We start from the raw sequence: 19,105 nt of genomic DNA on the forward strand, positions 1-19,105 counted from the left end.
CTTCACCAATTTGATCCCGATGCAGGTGTTGCCTTAAATCTCTTGTGTGGTTAGATCGTTCAAGTCTGCCTACAGTGCTGTGCTCTGGAGCAATGGGCTCAGTATTCTTTGTAGACCCTATGTCAGTTTCTGAAAGTGACTTTGCAGGATAGACTGCACACGATGCTCCCATGTGTCCAGTGCCGCCATGCTTGGTATAGTCAGCAGTAATTTCAGTGCTTCATTAAGGTCACAATATAAGGTTCCCCAAAAGGAGTATTGATGTTATTATTTTTTAGCTTGATAGAGTCCAATTGTGAAGAACCAGATACTTTTTTCCTTCTCTACAGGTGGGGTAGTTGGAGCTGTGTGTAAGGCTGCCACCTTAGATCCAACTTAGATAGTTATGATATGACACAAATATGTACTTTGGATAAGGACGCCTTAAGGAATTTGTATACTAATCTGTTTTGAGTCGATTATAGAGTATTCTCCAGATAATTGGCATTCAAAGATGTTGTTGTCAGGGTATTCTAAGGGTGCAGATGCAGAAAATATATTTATTTGCTAAGATGTGATTATATGTATCACATCTCAATAAATAAATCACATAGTTGCCTGCTCTAAAGGACATGGTTGTCTGTGTTAAATCCAAATTTAATGTGCCAGTGGATTCCAAAAAAGTTTTAATATTAATTCTAATAATTTTTTTTTGAATTTTTCAGAATGACTATTCAGGGAAATAAATATTCTTTGGCTGCACTATTAGGTATTCATTTTGTTTAAATTAAACAAATATTAAATGTTCATAGAAAATTTACATTAGTTCTTGTTAAACTAATGTAAATAATATTCCAAAGCTACAGGTGAAAAAATTCACCTGTAGCAATATACTTACCTTTAGCAAGCTGGAGAGCCACACAAGCCCATTTCTCTTCTTCACAGAGCCACCGCTGTGCTAGTAGGAGACTTAGGCCTAGATTTGGAGTTTGGCGGTAGATGGGCTGTTAACGGTACGCAGGCTTTTTTCTGGCCGCACCATAAAATTAACTCTGGTATCGAGAGTTCAAAAAAATGCTGCGTTAGGCTCCAAAAAAGGAGCGTAGAGCATTTTTACCGCAAATGCAACTCTCGATACCAGAGTTGCTTACGGACGCGGCCAGCCTCAAAAACGTGCTCGTGCACGATTCTCCCATAGGAAACAATGGGGCTGTTTGAGCTGAAAAAAAGCAGCGTTCAGCTCCTAACGCAGCCCCATTGTTTCCTATGGGCAAACACTTCCTACGTCTGCACCTAACACTCTAACATGTACCCCGAGTCTAAACACCCCTACCCTTACACTTATTAACCCCTAATCTGCCGCCCCCGCTATCGCTGACCCCTGCATATTATTATTAACCCCTAATCTGCCGCTCCGTAAACCGCCGCAACTTACATTATCCCTATGTACCCCTAATCTGCTGCCCCTAACACCGCCGACCCCTATATTATATTTATTAACCCCTAACCTGCCCCCCACAACGTCGCCGCCAGCTACTTACAATAATTAACCCCTAATCTGCCGACCGCAAAGCGCCGCCACCTACGTTATCCTTATGTACCCCTAATCTGCTGCCCCTAACACCGCCGACCCCTATATTATATTTATTAACCCCTAATCTGCCCCCCTCAACGTCGCCGACACCTGCCTACACTTATTAACCCCTAATCTGCCGAGCGGACCTGAGCGCTACTATAATAAAGTTATTAACCCCTAATCCACCTCACTAACCCTATCATAAATAGTATTAACCCCTAATCTGCCCTCCCTAACATCGCCGACACCTAACTTCAATTATTAACCCCTAATCTGACGACCGGAGCTTACCGCTACTATAATAAATGGATTAACCCCTAAAGCTAAGTCTAACCCTAATACTAACACCCCCCTAACTTAAATATAATTTTAATCTAACGAAATTAATTAACTCTTATTAAATAAATTATTCCTATTTAAAGCTAAATACTTACCTGTAAAATAAATCCTAATATAGCTACAATATAAATTATAATTACATTGTAGCTATTTTAGGATTAATATTTATTTTACAGGCAAATTTGTAATTATTTTAACCAGGTACAATAGCTATTAAATAGTTAAGAACTATTTAATAGTTACCTAGTTAAAATAATAACAAAATTACCTGTAAAATAAGTCCTAACCTAAGTTATAATTAAACCTAACACTACCCTATCAATAAATTAATTAAATAAAATACCTACAATTACCTACAATAAAACCTAACACTACACTATCAATAAATAAATTAAATACAATTTCTACAAATAACTACAATTACATAAACTAACTAAAGTACAAAAAATAAAAAAGAACTAAGTTACAAAAAATAAAAAAATATTTACAAACATAAGAAAAATATTACAACAATTTTAAACTAATTACACCTACTCTAAGCCCCCTAATAAAATAACAAAGACCCCCAAAATAAAAAAATTCCCTACCCTATTCTAAATTAATAAATTTAAAAGCTCTTTTACCTTACCAGCCCTGAACAGGGCCCTTTGCAGGGCATGCCCCAAGAAAATCAGCTCTTTTGCCTGTAAAAAAAAACATACAATACCCCCCCCCAACATTACAACCCACCACCCACATACCCCTAATCTAACCCAAACCCCCCTTAAATAAACCTAACACTAAGCCCCTGAAGATCTTCCTACCTTGTCTTCACCATACCAGGTTCACCGATCCGTCCTGGCATCCGGTGCTGAAGAGGTCCAGAAGAGGCTCCAAAGTCTTCCTCCTATCCGGCAAGAAGAGGACATCCGGACCGGCAAACATCTTCATCCAAGCTGCATCTTCGATCTTCTTCCATCCGGTGCGGAGCGGGTCCATGTTGAAGCATCCAACGCGGATCCATCCTCTTCTTCCGGCTTCTCCCGACGAATGACGGTTCCTTTAAGGGACGTCATCCAAGATGGCGTCCCTCGAATTCTGATTGGCTGATAGGATTCTATCAGCCAATCGGAATTAAGGTAGGAATATTCTGATTGGCTGATGGAATCAGCCAATCAGAATCAAGTTCAATCCGATTGGCTGATCCAATCAGCCAATCAGATTGAGCTCGCATTCTATTGGCTGATCGGAACAGCCAATAGAATGCGAGCTCAATCTGATTAACCTAACTTAGGTTAGGATTTATTCTTAGGTTAGGATTTATTTTACAGGTAATTTTGTAATTATTTTAACTAGGTAACTATTAAATAGTTCTTAACTATTTAATAGCTATTGTACCTGGTTAAAATAATTACCAAGTTGCCTGTAAAATAAATATTAATCCTAAAATAGCTACAATATAATTATTATTTATATTGTAGCTATATTAGGGTTTATTTTACAGGTAAGTATTTAGCTTTAAATAGGAATAATTTATTTAATAAGAGTTAATTAATTTCGTTAGATTTAAATTATATTTAAGTTAGGGGGGTGTTAGTGTTAGGGTTAGACTTAGCTTTAGGGGTTAATCCATTTATTATAGTAGCGATGAGCTCCGGTCGTCAGATTAGGGGTTAATAATTGAAGTTAGGTGTCGGCGATGTTAGGGAGGGCAGATTAGGGGTTAATACTATTTATGATAGGGTTAGTGAGGCGGATTAGGGGTTAATAACTTTATTATAGTAGCGCTCAGGTCCGCTCAGCAGATTAGGGGTTAATAAGTGTAGGCAGGTGTCGGCGACGTTGTGGGGGGCAGGTTAGGGGTTAATAAATATAATATAGGGGTCGGCGTTGTTAGGGGCAGCAGATTAGGGGTACATAAGGATAACGTAGGTGGCGGGGCTTTGCGGTCGGCAGATTAGGGGTTAATTATTGTAAGTAGCTGGCGGCGACGTTGAGGGGGGCAGGTTAGGGGTTAATAAATATAATACAGGGGTCGGCGGTGTTAGGGGCAGCAGATTAGGGGTACATAAGTATAACGTAGGTGGCGGTCGGCAGATTAGGGGTTAAAAAAATGTAATCGAGTTGCGGCGATGTGGGGGGACCTCGGTTTAGGGGTACATAGGTAGTTTATGGGTGTTAGTGTACTTTAGAGCACAGTAGTTAAGAGCTTTATGAACCGGCGTTAGCCCAGAAAGCTCTTAACTCCTGCTATTTTCCTGCGGCTGGAGTTTTGTCGTTAGAGCTCTAACGCTCACTTCAGAAACGACTCTAAATACCGGCGTTAGGAAGATCCCATTGAAAAGATAGGATACGCAATTGACGTAAGGGGATCTGCGGTATGGAAAAGTCGCGGCTGAAAAGTGAGCGTTAGACCCTTTAATCACTGACTCCAAATACCGGCGGTAGCCTAAAACCAGCGTTAGGAGCCTCTAAGCTGGTTTTCACGGCTAACGCCGAACTCTAAATCTAGGCCTTAGTGTGGTGTCTCACAAGGTCTGCACTAAAGGAGAAGGTCCTTTAGTGCAGGCCCTGGGTGCTACAGTGCTGAGCCTCCTATTTGAGCGGCCAGGGCTCTGTGAAGAAGAGGACCTGGTTAGAGCAATTCTCCAGCATGCTAAAGTTTTTAACTATTTTAAGGGAAAAAATTAATACTGACGAATTTCATCAGTATCTATTCATTTTCTTTAAATGTCAGGCTGCATTTGTTCGGATATTTATTTTTGCAAAAACTCAACAAACATCCTTATTTCTTAACAAATTTGCGTTTGTGATGAAACCAAATGCACATCTACTGCATATTAATTCTTATTTGTATAGGGACAACCAAATAAAAGCTGAAAAGAAAGAAAAAAACATACAATATTAAAATAGTGTTTCCAAAGCATTGTATGTCTGAGCATTTTGGGAAATATCATAAATGTAATTTTAGAGTGACAGTAGTTATAAGTGGATATTTATTCCAGGCCTTGAGGCAAAAAGAGTGGATACATACTGATTTGCAGGCATCCTTTAACTCATGTTTTATCAGATTTATCAATATTATTACTTTTCATTTACTTAATTTTCCTTTTTATTACAATTAATATTAAACCTTATTATCTATATTGTCTCTTTTATTACCATTTTAATAACTAGGACATTTTAATAATTAATTATTATAATTATTTTGGTTATACAGTGGAAACACAGAATGCATCAATAATAAAAAATGAATTATTTATTTTATATGATATATGTGGTTGTGCATATGATGATTACAATATAGCTTGAGTGACAAAAAATAACTTTGGACTTGTAATATGAGTGCAAAAATAGAAGAGCTATTGATTGCGCTCGAGTGATGTTTATACACAATAGTGCTAACATTATTTAGCTCCACTTGAAATCTAGGTCATAATGTGGTATGGTATTTTCAAAGAAGAAAATAGTTACGGAGAGCCTCATAAATTAGTGCTGGGGTATTTATTTTTTTTATCCAAAAAAATATAATCAGGTAAGTGCATGTGTTTAGATCTTTACGGCATTTAGGATTAATACATTTTAGTACAAGCTTTGAAACCTTAATTATGCATTTTTGAAAACCCTTGAGTACATGCCATAATAAATGGACTTTACCTTTTTTGATCAGATCATCACTGTAGCATAATTACATAATTTATCAATTGTATCTACCTTTATTATTTAATGATAATATAAATTGTAGCTTACCTGTATTACTGATTTTATTTTTGTTTTTTTTATTTATATACTTCATACTTCAAACTACTTAACCTTTAGAAAACAGAACAAAAAAAAACCAAAATATATATTTATTAAGAATAGTTCATTGTTATATAAAATGCTAATGGTTCCTGTAATTGATGTATGAGATGATTTATCAGTTGCTACAAGCCCTTTACAAGAAGGCAGCTACACAGTTTGATGAAAGCAATGGGAGAAAGGATGATGGATATCCCTGTTCATTTTGCTCTTTCAGAACAGGGATCTAAATGCTTAAGAACCATTCTAGATGAGCAAGTTTCTGTTTTTGCTTATTGCAACACTATGCTATAGAAAATTGAATTTATGAATAAAATTGGAAGCGCTATGTTTATTAAATTAACACAAGGGAACTGCTATTCATTTTTAAAATTGCTATATGTGTGCACTAGAAATTGTAGATGAAATAACAAAAATGTGTGCAAAAAGCAGGGCGTATAATGGATTACAAAAGCGTGAAATTTAGTGTAAGTGACCTTGGATGATGGCATTTTCATGAATGCGGAATGAATGTACTTGGGTTATGGTAATTCCATGAATCTTCTGAAAATGACCTTCTTTTTTTCAGGCTCTCCTTGACACGCAAAAGTTGCTTAGAACAAAAGTTACAAATTTTACATTTAATCTGGGATTTTCAGGAAAGTTCTATCACACAGGTATGTAAAGTAAATAAAAGGAATTTTAATTTACCAAACAGTATTTTTAATTTATATACATGTCATGCAGTTTAATAAAATCACACTTATTTATGATTTGCATTCATAGCTCTGATTAACACTGTGAACACTGGAGGATTGATATATTTTCCCTGTGTAGTTGATAAGAGTATTTGCAACATTTTAAATTGGTTACTGTGTACGTATGACAATATATAAAATATTATACAATTATTTGGATCAAATGTAATGTAATAAATTATTTAAAGTGAGAAGGTGTAAATTGCCTAATCCTCTTGAAAAGCTACGGGACTTCTAATATTTCAAATATATGCATGTTTACATTTAGTTATGTCTACCATAGGCAATACATTCAAAAGTTGATTTATTCATTTTGGTAGATCCATAACCAGTGATGTCGCTGGGTGGGGGAAAGGGGGGCTAATTCCCTAGCAAAATGGCTGCCTCCCCAATGGTGGATTCCCGCCACTACTGTGCCCAGGCATTGAGCAGCTCCAGCCAGCCCTGACAGTGGTACCTCCAGCCCCACTTATATTATTTGGATTTAATGTATTCTCAAAAAAGAAACAAAGGCAGGTGTTAAAAATATATTTGCTAAATCTTTATGTGATATTGCCACTTATAAAAGACTATCCTCTTCACACACTATTTGCATAGATATTTTTAAAACTGTGGCAACACTATATATTTCATTAAAAATGTAACATCCTAGCACAAGTGAGTTGTATTTTTCTTTTGAGGATTAACACTTGATATTAATTCTATTAATAAAGCCTCCTGCTATGGTCTTTAAAAAATGACATTAGTTGAAATGCCTTTGTAATCAAGTCAAACGAGCTTAGCAGAGCAATTTGAGGACAAGTTGCTCCTCTGAGTACTGAAAAATGTTCCTGGCACTAAATTGCAGCTAGGTTCATATAGAAAGAGAAGTGCTCTACCAGGAACAAACAACAGCTCTGTTGCTTGTTCTATGGTGAGTTGCCACCTAGGAGCAACCTGTTTTAGCCCAATTGTACTTTTTCATAGAGAACTTTCTTGGAATATATCAGTTTGATCCCATGGCCTGCCAAAGTCAGTCCAGCACCAAAATACCAGACAATCCTCAGCTGAACAAAGAAGATGGCAACCCTAGAACAGGACTTTGGAGAGTTAATAGAATCTATCTATCTATCTATCTATCTATCTATCTATCTTATAGGCCAAAAGTATGTGGATATCTGACCATCACACCTATATGAGCTTATTGGACATACAATTTCAAATCTATGGGCATTAATATGGAGTTATGCAAAAGGGAAAGATGGCACCTGTGTTACAGCTCAAGGCAATTACAGTTCTCCAATGCTTGAAAATTTTAAACCATCATTAAGTTCAGAGAACCCCAATTCCCCTTGTCTCTTTGACAGACCCACAGTGTTTTCTCACCCTCAGACGATTTCAATGGTCCTGGGGGAAATAGATTTTGCTGGCTTCTTGGCTTGCAGCGACTCAGTGCTCAGGTTCGATCAATAATGTACCTTCCTTTTCTTTCTTGCCCGACAATTCCCCTCTTCAATTACTCCCTTGTTGGCGGGTGACGTGATCATTCTGATGCAGCAGGATCGAGTCCCTTCGTGTTTACAGTGGTGGTGGTGGTTATTGCCAGGAGAATCCTAGATGATGTGCTCACTTGTCTTTCGTAGTTCAACCAATCCTCAATTAAAAAAGGAGCACTCTCACAGCAACGGATATAAAAAGTAAAAAAGCAAAAAGTAACTTTTATTCTTCGGCTTAAAAATCCATACAGGATTCAAATCCACTCAGCAACAGCGGGGGTGGAGAAAGGAGGTCACTCCTCAACTAACTGCTGCTGACGCATTTCGGTTATCACAGCCATAATCGTAGCTACCTGGATTTGATTCCTGTATGGATTTTTAAGCCAAAGAATTAAAGTTACTTTTTACTTTTTTTACATTTTATATCCATTGTTGTGAGGGTGCTCCTTTTTTTGATTGAGGATTCATTCATATGGAGCCCCCCCCCCCCCCCTTTGAAGCTATTACAGCCATGCTTCTTCTTGAAGGCCTTCCATTAGATTTTGGAGTGTGTTTGTAGGAAATTCAGCCTTTTCAGGCAAATAAGCATTTGTGAGGTCTGGCACTGATTTTGAATGAGAAGGTCTTGCTCAGTGTTCTAATTCATCCCAAATATATTCAGTGCAGTTGAGGCCAGGCTCTGTGCAGGCCACTCAAGTTGCTTGACATCAAACTGCATTTTTATGGACATTGCAGCGGCAGAGTTATGCGGTAACAGGAAAGAGCCTTCCTCAATCTGTTGCCATAAAGTTGTAAGAGCCAAGTTGTCTAAAATGTCTTTGTATCCTGTAGCAATAAGATGAGCCTTATCTGGAACTAAAGATCCTAGCCAAACCCCAAATATATTCAATGCAGCTGAGACCAGGCTCTGTGCAGGCCACTCAAGTTACTTGACATCAAACTGCATATTTATGGGCATTGCAGGGGCAGAGTTATGCAGTAACAGGAAAGAGCCTTCCTCAATCTGTTGCCATAAAGTTGTAAGAGCCAAGTTGTCTAAAATGTCTTTGTATCCTGTAGCAATAAGATGAGCCTTATCTGGAACTAAAGATCCTAGCCAAACCCCCGAAAAACTGCCCCAGACCATTATCACTCCTCCACCAAACTTTTCAGCAGGCACTATGTATTCCAGCAAATAGATCCTTTCATCCTCAACAACAATATTATTCCATCAGACTGCTATATAGTGAAGAGTCATACATCACTTCAGAGAACCCATTTCCACTGCTCCGGAGTCCAGTGTCCACATACTTTACACCACTCCTGCTAACATTTGTCATTAAGCATGTTGATCTTTGGCTTGTGTACAGTGGCACGGCATGGACATGCATATCATGAAGCTCCTGATTCACAGTTTTTGCGCTGATGTTGCTTCCAGAGTCAATTTGGAACTCTAAAGTGAGTCATGTATCAGATGATAGGCAATTTTTAAGCACTACGCTCTTCTGCATTCAGAAACCCCACACTGTGAGCTTGCATGGTGTACCATTTCATGGCTGGGATATATGCTTCCACTTCACTATTAAATGACTTACAATGTACTGGGGCAGATCTATTAGAATATAGAAAAGGGATCGAGATGCTAGCTGTGTGATAACCCTACAGTCACAAAATATTTTAATATAAAGGTAACTCACTAAGGGTATGTTGGCTAAAGGGTCAAAATGTGTACCAAAGTGTGTACCATCGTACTGGCCTCATTGAAAACACACCTACTGCTGTTTTTTGGCACTGGATCATACAATAGAGATCCCTTTGATTGCCACTAACTCATAAATACTATGGCTCCCAGTGCTTGTATGAATGAGTTAGTGGCAATCAAAGGGATCTCTATTGTATGGTCCAGTGCCAAAAAACAGCAGCAACTGAAAAACCAGCACTAACAAGCTGTAATAGTTCAGAACGGAGATCTCTCAAGTTTGCCTAAACATGGCGTACTCACTCTGTACTTCAATGGGAGTCAGACGACTGCGGGGCTCCAAGGCATCCTCTCTTCTAGTTTCACTGAAGAGACTCTGGGACCTTCACTCTGCCTATATGCAGCTCGTCCTAGTTCCTCCCTAAAATGTGAAATAAAAAGTTCAATGCTTTATTTAGTCCAAAACTTTAAAAGCATAATCAACATGGATGGATAGGGAAAGAGAAATGCCTAATTAAGCAGATCTATTAGGGCAGAAATTTAATGAACTAAGTTGTGGCAAATGTGCTATCCACATTTAAAGCCACTGTGCTCTTCAGTATGACCCATTGAACTGGACATCATATAAAAGGGGATTATTGTTAAAAATATATGTATTAGATCCATTGTTTACCAGAGTACTGAAATGGAGAGAGGACCTCAGTTAAAGTTAATAGGGCTTGGTTTCATAGCTAAGGATAGTCGTGTTGGGACTAGATCATGGTAACTGCAGCTTGAGGGGGCTAAGGCAGTGGCAGAAATGGTTAAATGAGGAAGCAAAAAGGAGTTCTGGTGGAGTTTGTAAAATTGCAGTACATACATTACATTTTAATAAAATAACGATAATTTTGGACTGAAAGGTACAAGATGCAACATGAGGGGCGCTAGTCGTGATCTTAGATCAGGATGTACCTAAAGAGTTGGGAGACTGCGATGGCGCAACTTATTCAAGTCCATTACTGGGAGATAAAGAAAGACTTGAACGCTATAAGGGATAAGCTGGCAGTACTCTCATCTCAGCAACCACAGGTGGAGATGGAGGCATACGAGTCTGCAGTTACACCTTCTCTGCAAAGCACCATCGAGGATATATCAGATTTCACAGGAGGATTTACTCCTGGATCTGTTTTCTGCTGTCAGGAGGAAGCATTTGACGGCCTACAGAATGATCCGTTTGACTCCAGTGACCCAGGAAAATATAAAGATCCCCCTCTCTGGCTGACCGGTGATGAGCTGTACCACACAGAGAAATCTGAGCGGTTCAGTCACACCACAAAGCTCCTGTGTAATCAACCTTCTACCGGACGCTTTTACGCCCCTTATTTTTACAGCAAAAGTAAAAGTATACTGAGTTTGGATGTAACCAGCTACAAACAAACCCAAAAAGGGGGCGCTTCCTAACACTAGGTAAACAAACAACAACAGTGCAAATAAAATATATAAAAAATATACATAGACCATACGATAACAGAACATAAAAGTCCAATATAGTCCAAATAGCGGCTGCTCTCTGTCAGAGGACAGTCAAATCCTGATGTGTTGTGATCTGCAGAAAAATGACAGAGGCGCCACCATGGCCTAGTACCACCAACACAGTGGGAAAAAGGTGCAGAATATCAGATTATACTCACAAAGATAAAGCACTCAATGGTGCTTATGGAGCGGACTGGAGCTTCACAGTGGTCCAGATCACTGAATACAACCAGCAATGATGTTAAATCAAAAGAGACCTTGTGGAAGCCCTCCTATAACCTGTTCAAAGATATAAGCAAACAACCATAGCCCAGTAACGTTGAGACAAGGGCAAAAGGAAATAGATTGATTGCACTTACAGGATAAGAAGCACCTCCAGGTGCAGTAACCGCAGACTGGGACTTTGCAGCCTCCCAGCTGACTGTGGAAACCAGCAAGTAAAAGAAAACATTTGCTTTCAAGATTAATAAATAATTAAAAAAACAATATCTAGACATATGTTTATAACATCGAACAAAGCAGCTAATAAAATAAAACATATAAAAATGTGCAAATTAAAAATATATTAAAAATATATAATATATATATATATATATATATATATATATATATATATATATATATATATATACATTGTATTATATAAAAAATATACATTGTATTGTATAAAACATACATCTCATCACCCCCTCCTCTCCCTATACATGATAATTTGTTAACATATTGAAGTACTGAACATAGGTACAGGTATAAATATATTCCTAAAGCTAACTGATTACTCTCAACACAGTTAAGCCAAAAACCATTGATCAACAAAGGTACACCAGATTATTGGGTGTATAACATTTCCAAATGATATAGCATATATTTTACAAAAATGACTTATTGCTCACAGTTTAACAAATGCAAAAACACAAATTGAACTTGACTAAATAAGCACATCAAATGAGCGTTAGACCTGCCTTTAAAATGATGGTCGATCGCTCGATTTTCACAGGGGTAACGTTTGTTATAAAAGAAGTCAAAAGACTTGTTTGAGTGTGGTGAACATTCATGGCGTCACTGCCATTCAACCTCCACCTGAGAGGTACCTAAGTGTGTGGAGGGGTGTGTGCCTAAGTACCAATCGCAGTATAGTAAAGACCATGGGGAGACGGTATCTAACGTGATTCAGAGCATAATCATTCACAACGTCACAGATAATACAACACATTAAAAACACAGCTGTGTTTTTAATGTGTTGTAATAAACACTTTTAATATATACAATTTGCTACTTTGATTCTCTTTGGACACTCTCATTTGAAGTCATTTCGATACTGTTGGAGGCGGAACAGTGCCCTCCTGACAACTTAGCCTTTTTGGTGAACACCATTTTGGCTTCTGGGAGTCTTTGCTTAAGAAGAGAGTTTACCGGACAACTCTGAGGTTCCGGTTTGCCCAGCCAGCACCACATCTTGGTGTTTTTTTACACGTGAGTGCATTTGAGCTACAATTTATATCTTGATACACTATACGGAATTATGCTATGTGGCGCCTTCTCTATTTCCTTATAGATTAGCTCGTTGTGGATGGCCTTATACATCGAGGAGAGCTGCCTTACACCTCTATAACTTTTGGGGATAATTTTGGACTCTATTTGGACTTTATTTTTGTCTATCTGTATGTTTATATTTACAATTTTGTATGTTTCAAGCTATTATTATATTATACATACCTGTATGTTTATGCCTAAGTGATACTACGTTTAGGAAATATATGTATTAAGAACTGTGAAACCATCTGCAATTTTGCTATTATTGTATATCTAGATAGCGCCCCTATCTCATATAATATTGTATAATCCTTTCTAGGGTGTACATATATCTATATATATTTTGTACATACCATTGGAACCCGCTTTACAGCTATAGATGAATAGCTGATTCTTTTTGCAAAACATATGTATATAATGCTTCAAGAACTTGTATTTTTTAAAAACCATACACCTAGATTACGAGTTGTGCTTTAGGGTTAAAAAGCAGCGTTAAGGGGTCCTAACGCTGCTTTTTTCCTAACGCTGGTATATTTTCAATGGGACTTGCATAATGCCAGTATTACGAGTCTGCAAAAAAGTGAGCGGTACAGCCTCTCCTGTCAAGACTGATACCGCATTTAAAAGTCAGTAGTTAAGAGTTTTGTGGGCTAACGCCGTAGCATAAAACTCTTAACTAAAGTGCTAAAAAGTACACTAGCACCCATAAATTACCTATTAACCCCTAAACCGAGGGCCCCCCCCCCCCCACATCATAGACACTAAAAAATATATTTTTAACCCCTAATCTGCCGAACCGGACATCGCCGTCACTATAATATATATATTAACTGATTGGATCAGCCAATAGGAATGAACTTCAATCCTATTGGCTGATTGGATCAGCCAATAGGATTTTTTCTACCTTAATTCCGATTGGCTGATAGAATTCTATCAGCCATTCGGATTTCAAGGGACGCTATCTTGGATGACGTCATTTAAAGGAACCTTCATTCTTCAGTTGGACGTCGATGGAAGAGGATGCTCCGCGTCGGATGTCTTGAAGATGGACCCGCTCCGCGCCGGATGGATGAAGATAGAAGATGCCGTCTGGATGAAAACTTCTGCCCATCTGGAGGACCTCTTCTGGCTGGCCTCGATGAAGACTTCTGCCCGGCTGGGTGAAGACTTCTCAAGGTAGGGTGATCTTCAAGGGGTTAGTGTTATGTTTTATTAAGGGGGTATTGGGTGGGTTTTAGAGTAGGGTTGGGTGTGTGGGTAGTGGGTTTTAATGTTTGGGGGGGTATTGTACTTTTTTTTACAGGTAATATAGCTGATTACTTTGGGGCAATGCCCCGCAAAAGCCCCTTTTAAGGGCTATTTGTAATTTAGTATAGGGTAGGGCTTTTTATTATTTTGGGGGCTTTTTATTTCATTAGGTGGATTAGATTAGGTGTAATTAGTTAAAAAAACTTGTAATTATTTTATTATTTTCTGTAATTTAGTGGGGGGGGGGGGGGTTTCATACTTTAGATAATTTTTTTCAATTGTATTTAATTGTATTTAGTTTAGGTTATTAATTTAATTATAGTGTAGCGTTAGGTGTAATTGTAACTTAGGTTAGGTTTTATTTTACAGGTAAATTTGAATTTATTTTAAATAGGTAGCTATTAAATAGTTAATAACTATTTGATAACTATTGTACCTAGTTAAAATAAATACAAAGTTGCCTGTAAAATAAAAATAAACCCTAAGCTAGATACAATGTAACTATTAGTTATATTGCAGCTGTCTTAGGGTTTATTTTATAGGTAAGTATTTAGTTTTAAATAGGAATAATTTAGTTAATGATAGTTATTTTATTTAGATTTATTTAAATTATATTTAAGTTAGGGGGTGTTAGGGTTAGGGTTAGACTTAGGTTTAGGGGTTAATAAATTTAGTATAGTGGCAGCGACATTGGGGGCGGCAGATTAGGGGTTAATAAATATAATGTAGGGTTCAGCGATGTTGGGGGCAGCAGATTAGGGGTTCATAACTATAATGTAGGTGGCGGTGGTGTCCAGGGCGGCAGATTAGGGGTTAATAATATAATGCAGGTGTCGGCGATGTCGGGGACAGCAGATTAGGGGTTAATAAGTGTAAGATTAGGGGTGTTCAGACTCGGAGTTCATATTAGGGTGTTAGGTGTAGACATAACTTTTATTTCCCCATAGGAATCAATGGGGCTGCGTTAGGAGCTTTACTCTGCTTTTTTTGCAGGTGTTAGGTTTTTTTCAGCCAACTCTCCCCCATTGATTCCTATGGGGAAATCGTGCACAAGCACGTTTTACCTGCTCACTGCTAATGTAAGCAGCGCTGGTATTGAGGTGAGATGTGGAGCTAAATTTTGCTTAACACTCACTTTTTTGCGGCTAACGCCGGGTTTGTAAAAACCTGTAATACCAGTGTTGTCTGTAGGTGAGCGGTGAGGGAAAACTGCTCGATAACACGGCACAGCCTTACCGACAAAACCTGTAATCTAGGCGATAGTAAATACATGACACCCTCAATCAGTAATATACTGGTTGCTCTGTGCTACAAACACCTTTGGTAAGATATAATCGTGCCTATGTCATTGACTTAAAACAAATGTTAAATTGTGGTCAAAGTGATGACCATATATTAATATTTTGAAGGGGAAATGAGTGATCATTCATTGATTGTAAAATTCTGTGAATTGTGGTTAGAAAAGAGGTGTAAAACTACTATATATGATAATATGTGAAATAACATATGTGATATAACCTCTATCCTGTGTAATTCGATACATTTTGAAAAAAATATGTATATATTAGTGTTCATTTGGGATATATAAATGCTAGCTGTTGTGGTGAACTAGTGTCCTCTATCAGATGATGTGTGCTAGTATAAGTACAATACATATAAACATATAAAATTAAATACCATATTGTTTAGATCTAAATGACTATAAACCAAGGGCTAGCAGATAGTGCATTAGAGCACCTATAAAACACAATAAATAATCTTATAGTCTATAGAACCGATAAAATACTGTTATCTAACCTAAAAGCAGAAGTAATATATCATATGGTAATTAATAAACTTATGTGTATAGTAGTGAAATACTGGTATTCTAACCTAAAATCATGAATTGGAACAAAGTATAATGATAGTGTATGGTACAAAGGTGTGAAATGTCTAGAATAGAAAGGATCGGTTCTAATGTATAATCTATTATATAATGGCATATTCTTTTAGATTTTTTGCTTGATATTTATCTCTAACAACTTTACTAGGAGCCAGAGCAGTTTTTATAATGGGGGCTCTTCTATAGACCACCTTGGGTTTGGGGCCCAAAATTTTCTTGAGGGTAGGGTCGTTGGTAAGGGCAGGCCAATGTTTGTTAAGAATATAGTTAATCTCACGATGGTTAGAGTTAAACCTTGTGATAAAAAGTGGTCGATTTGATTCTTTGAACGATTCCTGTGGCTTTTCCGTTTTGTTGAAATAACATGTCCTATCCTCATTTCTGACTCTATTCATTTCTCTGTCAATTAAATCTAGCGAATAGCCTTTCTCTTGGAATCTATTGCTCAGACGATTGGCAATAGAATCCTAGAAAAAGGCTATCCACTGCCATTGCTCTTCCAAGTTGTCAGGTATTCAACAAAACTGTCACGCACATAATTTGAGTCAGTAATGATCACAAATTCATGCATACCTTGTTCAATAGCGATCTCAGTGGTTTTTAGAACAGCAGTAAGTTTTGCAACTTTACTGGATCTTGGTCCAATGTTGAAACCTACCGAAATATTTGGGAATCTATTTACCCAAGTTATACCAATGCCAGCGACTAATGTGCGCTCATTATCAATAGTGGCATGGTAAGAACAACCATCAACATATACCCAAAGTAATGTTTGACACTGGGCCTCATTGTATATTTTATATGGGGAAAGCAATTGTTCCTCCAGGAAATCCTCTTCTATTAACTCTTCCCCATGATCCTGGATTCTTTTGTTTTGCTTACAGCAAATTTCTAAAGGCCAGACTTGTAAGGAAAGTGTCCAATTGGCAATGTGGCTATTGGACAGGTTCCCATCTCTTATTCTCTCACTTTGCAGATATAGCAAAGGCTGGTAGGTAATTTCTACAATAATTTTCTTGCCCTGTATGTAGCTGCGGAAATTTTGTAGAGCCCATAAAGTAGATAAGAAGGCTTTTTTGCATTCACTAAATTTTATTTCTACTGGGGATAAAGTTTTGCTTGCATAAGCAATGACTTTGCTTAAATTATCATGCTTTTGGTATAAAACAGCCCTGATGCTTATATCTGTGTAACCTGTCTCTAAGTATAAAGGTTTACCTCCTTCAGTGTACGCTAAGCAAGGTGCTTGAGTGAGTTTTCTCTTCAGCTCCCTGATGGCTGTTTCTTGAGCATCACTCCAGTGCAATTCTTTAGAAGAAGTAGCAGTGGTTTAGCTAATTCTGAATAATTATCAATAAATTTGCAAAAATAATTTGTCATACCTAGGAATGATCTTAATTCCTTTATGTTTGTTGGGTTCTTAGAATTTATTATAGCTTCCACCTTTTTCTTCTGAGGATTTAGTAACTTCATGTCCCATGTAGGAATAATTTGACACCTGCCTTTTTAAGTTGGCTGAGGACGTGTTTAAGTTCTGTGATGTGTTTTTCAAAGTCTGTGCTTTTGAGTAACACATCATCAACATAAGATAAGGTCCCCCTTTACATTGCATCAGGCATAGCCTTATGCATGAATAAGGCAAAATCATGTCCAGAATTTATGTATCTAAACGGGAGCCTTTGGAATGCATACTGGACCTTTTGGAACAAGAATGCAAGCTTATACTGATCCTCCTCATTTACCGTTATGGTCCAATATCCCTGTGCACAATCAATGGCAGTGAATATTTTGGATCCCTGCATTTGTGCTAATCACTGGTAAATATATGGCACAGGCCAGCCAGACATGTACACTTGTTTGTTTAGCTGTTTTAAGCCAGCACACAAACGCCATTGTCCATTGGGCTGAAGAACACATAGAATAGGATTGTTATAGTAGCTATGCACCTGTCTGATAATACCCCTTTCTTCCAGGTTCCTTATGATTTCTGCAAGAGAATCATATGAGGCTAAAGGAAGTCGGTATTGTTTAACAAATACAGGTGGTGCATTGGGATCTGTTTGGATTCTTGCAATGTGCAGGTCTGTAGTCCCACAGTCATTAGAATCCCTAGCAAAAATATCCTTATACTCCATCAGGAGTTCTCGTAGCTGTCGGCGTTCATCATCACTGGAACAGCCATTAGCTAAGGAGATTTGCTCTTCGACTATTTGCTGAAATCCTGGAAAGCTTTCAGGCTGTCCTATCTCATAGGCTTTTTCCAACCTAGAGGTGAGATCCCCTTGATTATAATTTACATTGCCCCCATGATTCTGGGTATTGGGGTATTCTTGCTTCTTCAATGTTACAGATGCCTTCCTCTGAGCTGAAGGGATAAATAGACTGAATTGTAAACAATCTCTCTGGCATAGATGCAAAGGATTGTTCTATTAACTGTTCTTCAGTTAATTATCCTTCAGGTATTAGCCCAATTACATTATTCTGGAATCCAAAAGTGTAGTAACTGGATTCTAGAGCGTATCCTATGGTAGTTCCCTTGGACAAGGTGATATCCTGTGGGGTCATGTTATGCACAATAACATGTATTTGAATAGTTCCAATATTTACCATAGGAGTATGGGTCATTGTTTCATTCTATGGGTGATGCATAATTTCTGACCTCTTTTTACCTGTAAAGGATAAGAGGAATTTATCAGCCCCAGCAGGGATTACAAATTGTTAGACACCTGCATATTCACAACATATGGCATTTGATGGTTTGATTTCAGGGCTGCATTTTCATCCTGAAATACTTCAGGGTCCCCCTTTAACCTGCTCCAGGGGCAAAGGTTATTCAAATCTATTTGTATGGCATATCTATGTAAGATATCATTGCCAATGTATATTTGAGTTTGGGGATTGTTTAAAACTAAAAACAGGTGCTTTGCTGATTTATTACCTATGGAGATTGATCATAAACATTTAGCTGTGATGTTATAGCTTTCAGATTTGTCATCTAGGTCATAGACCCAGAGATCTTGGGGAAAAACCGTACACTTTGAGAGAGTCACCCCCAACACCTATTAGTGAACTATCAACTCTCTTTGGTTTAGGTTTGTGGGGTGTTATTTCATTTAGCTGTGTGTAGTACCTGTGGGATAAAATAGTTGCCTGAGATCCATTATCAATTAATCCCATGATAGGGTTAGTAACTGAGTCCTGGAGTTCAGCTAATACATAATATCTTCCTGCAGTTTCTACCATTTCACACATAACATTAGCATGATTACACATCTGTGGGCTTTGCTACGAGTTACCTGAATCCGTCACGTTACCTGATGCAGGAAATATTCACTCTCAACATTCACTTCCTCTATAATAGGGCTG

General features: G+C 37.8%; 1 protein-coding gene across 1 annotated transcript in view; it reads left to right on the forward strand.

The window, feature by feature from the left end:
* The window catches only part of LOC128648152 (bifunctional heparan sulfate N-deacetylase/N-sulfotransferase 3-like), a 444,424-nt gene that overhangs the window by 149,851 nt on the left and 275,468 nt on the right, over positions 1–19,105 (forward strand). Inside the window, exon 2 of the mRNA XM_053700810.1 lies at positions 6,243–6,330. Within this exon, the coding sequence (XP_053556785.1) occupies positions 6,243–6,330 (88 nt within the window). The remainder of the gene's footprint in view (positions 1–6,242; positions 6,331–19,105) is intronic.

This window comes from Bombina bombina, chromosome 2, assembly GCF_027579735.1.
Source record: "Bombina bombina isolate aBomBom1 chromosome 2, aBomBom1.pri, whole genome shotgun sequence".
NCBI classification, from domain to species: Eukaryota; Metazoa; Chordata; class Amphibia; order Anura; family Bombinatoridae; genus Bombina; species Bombina bombina.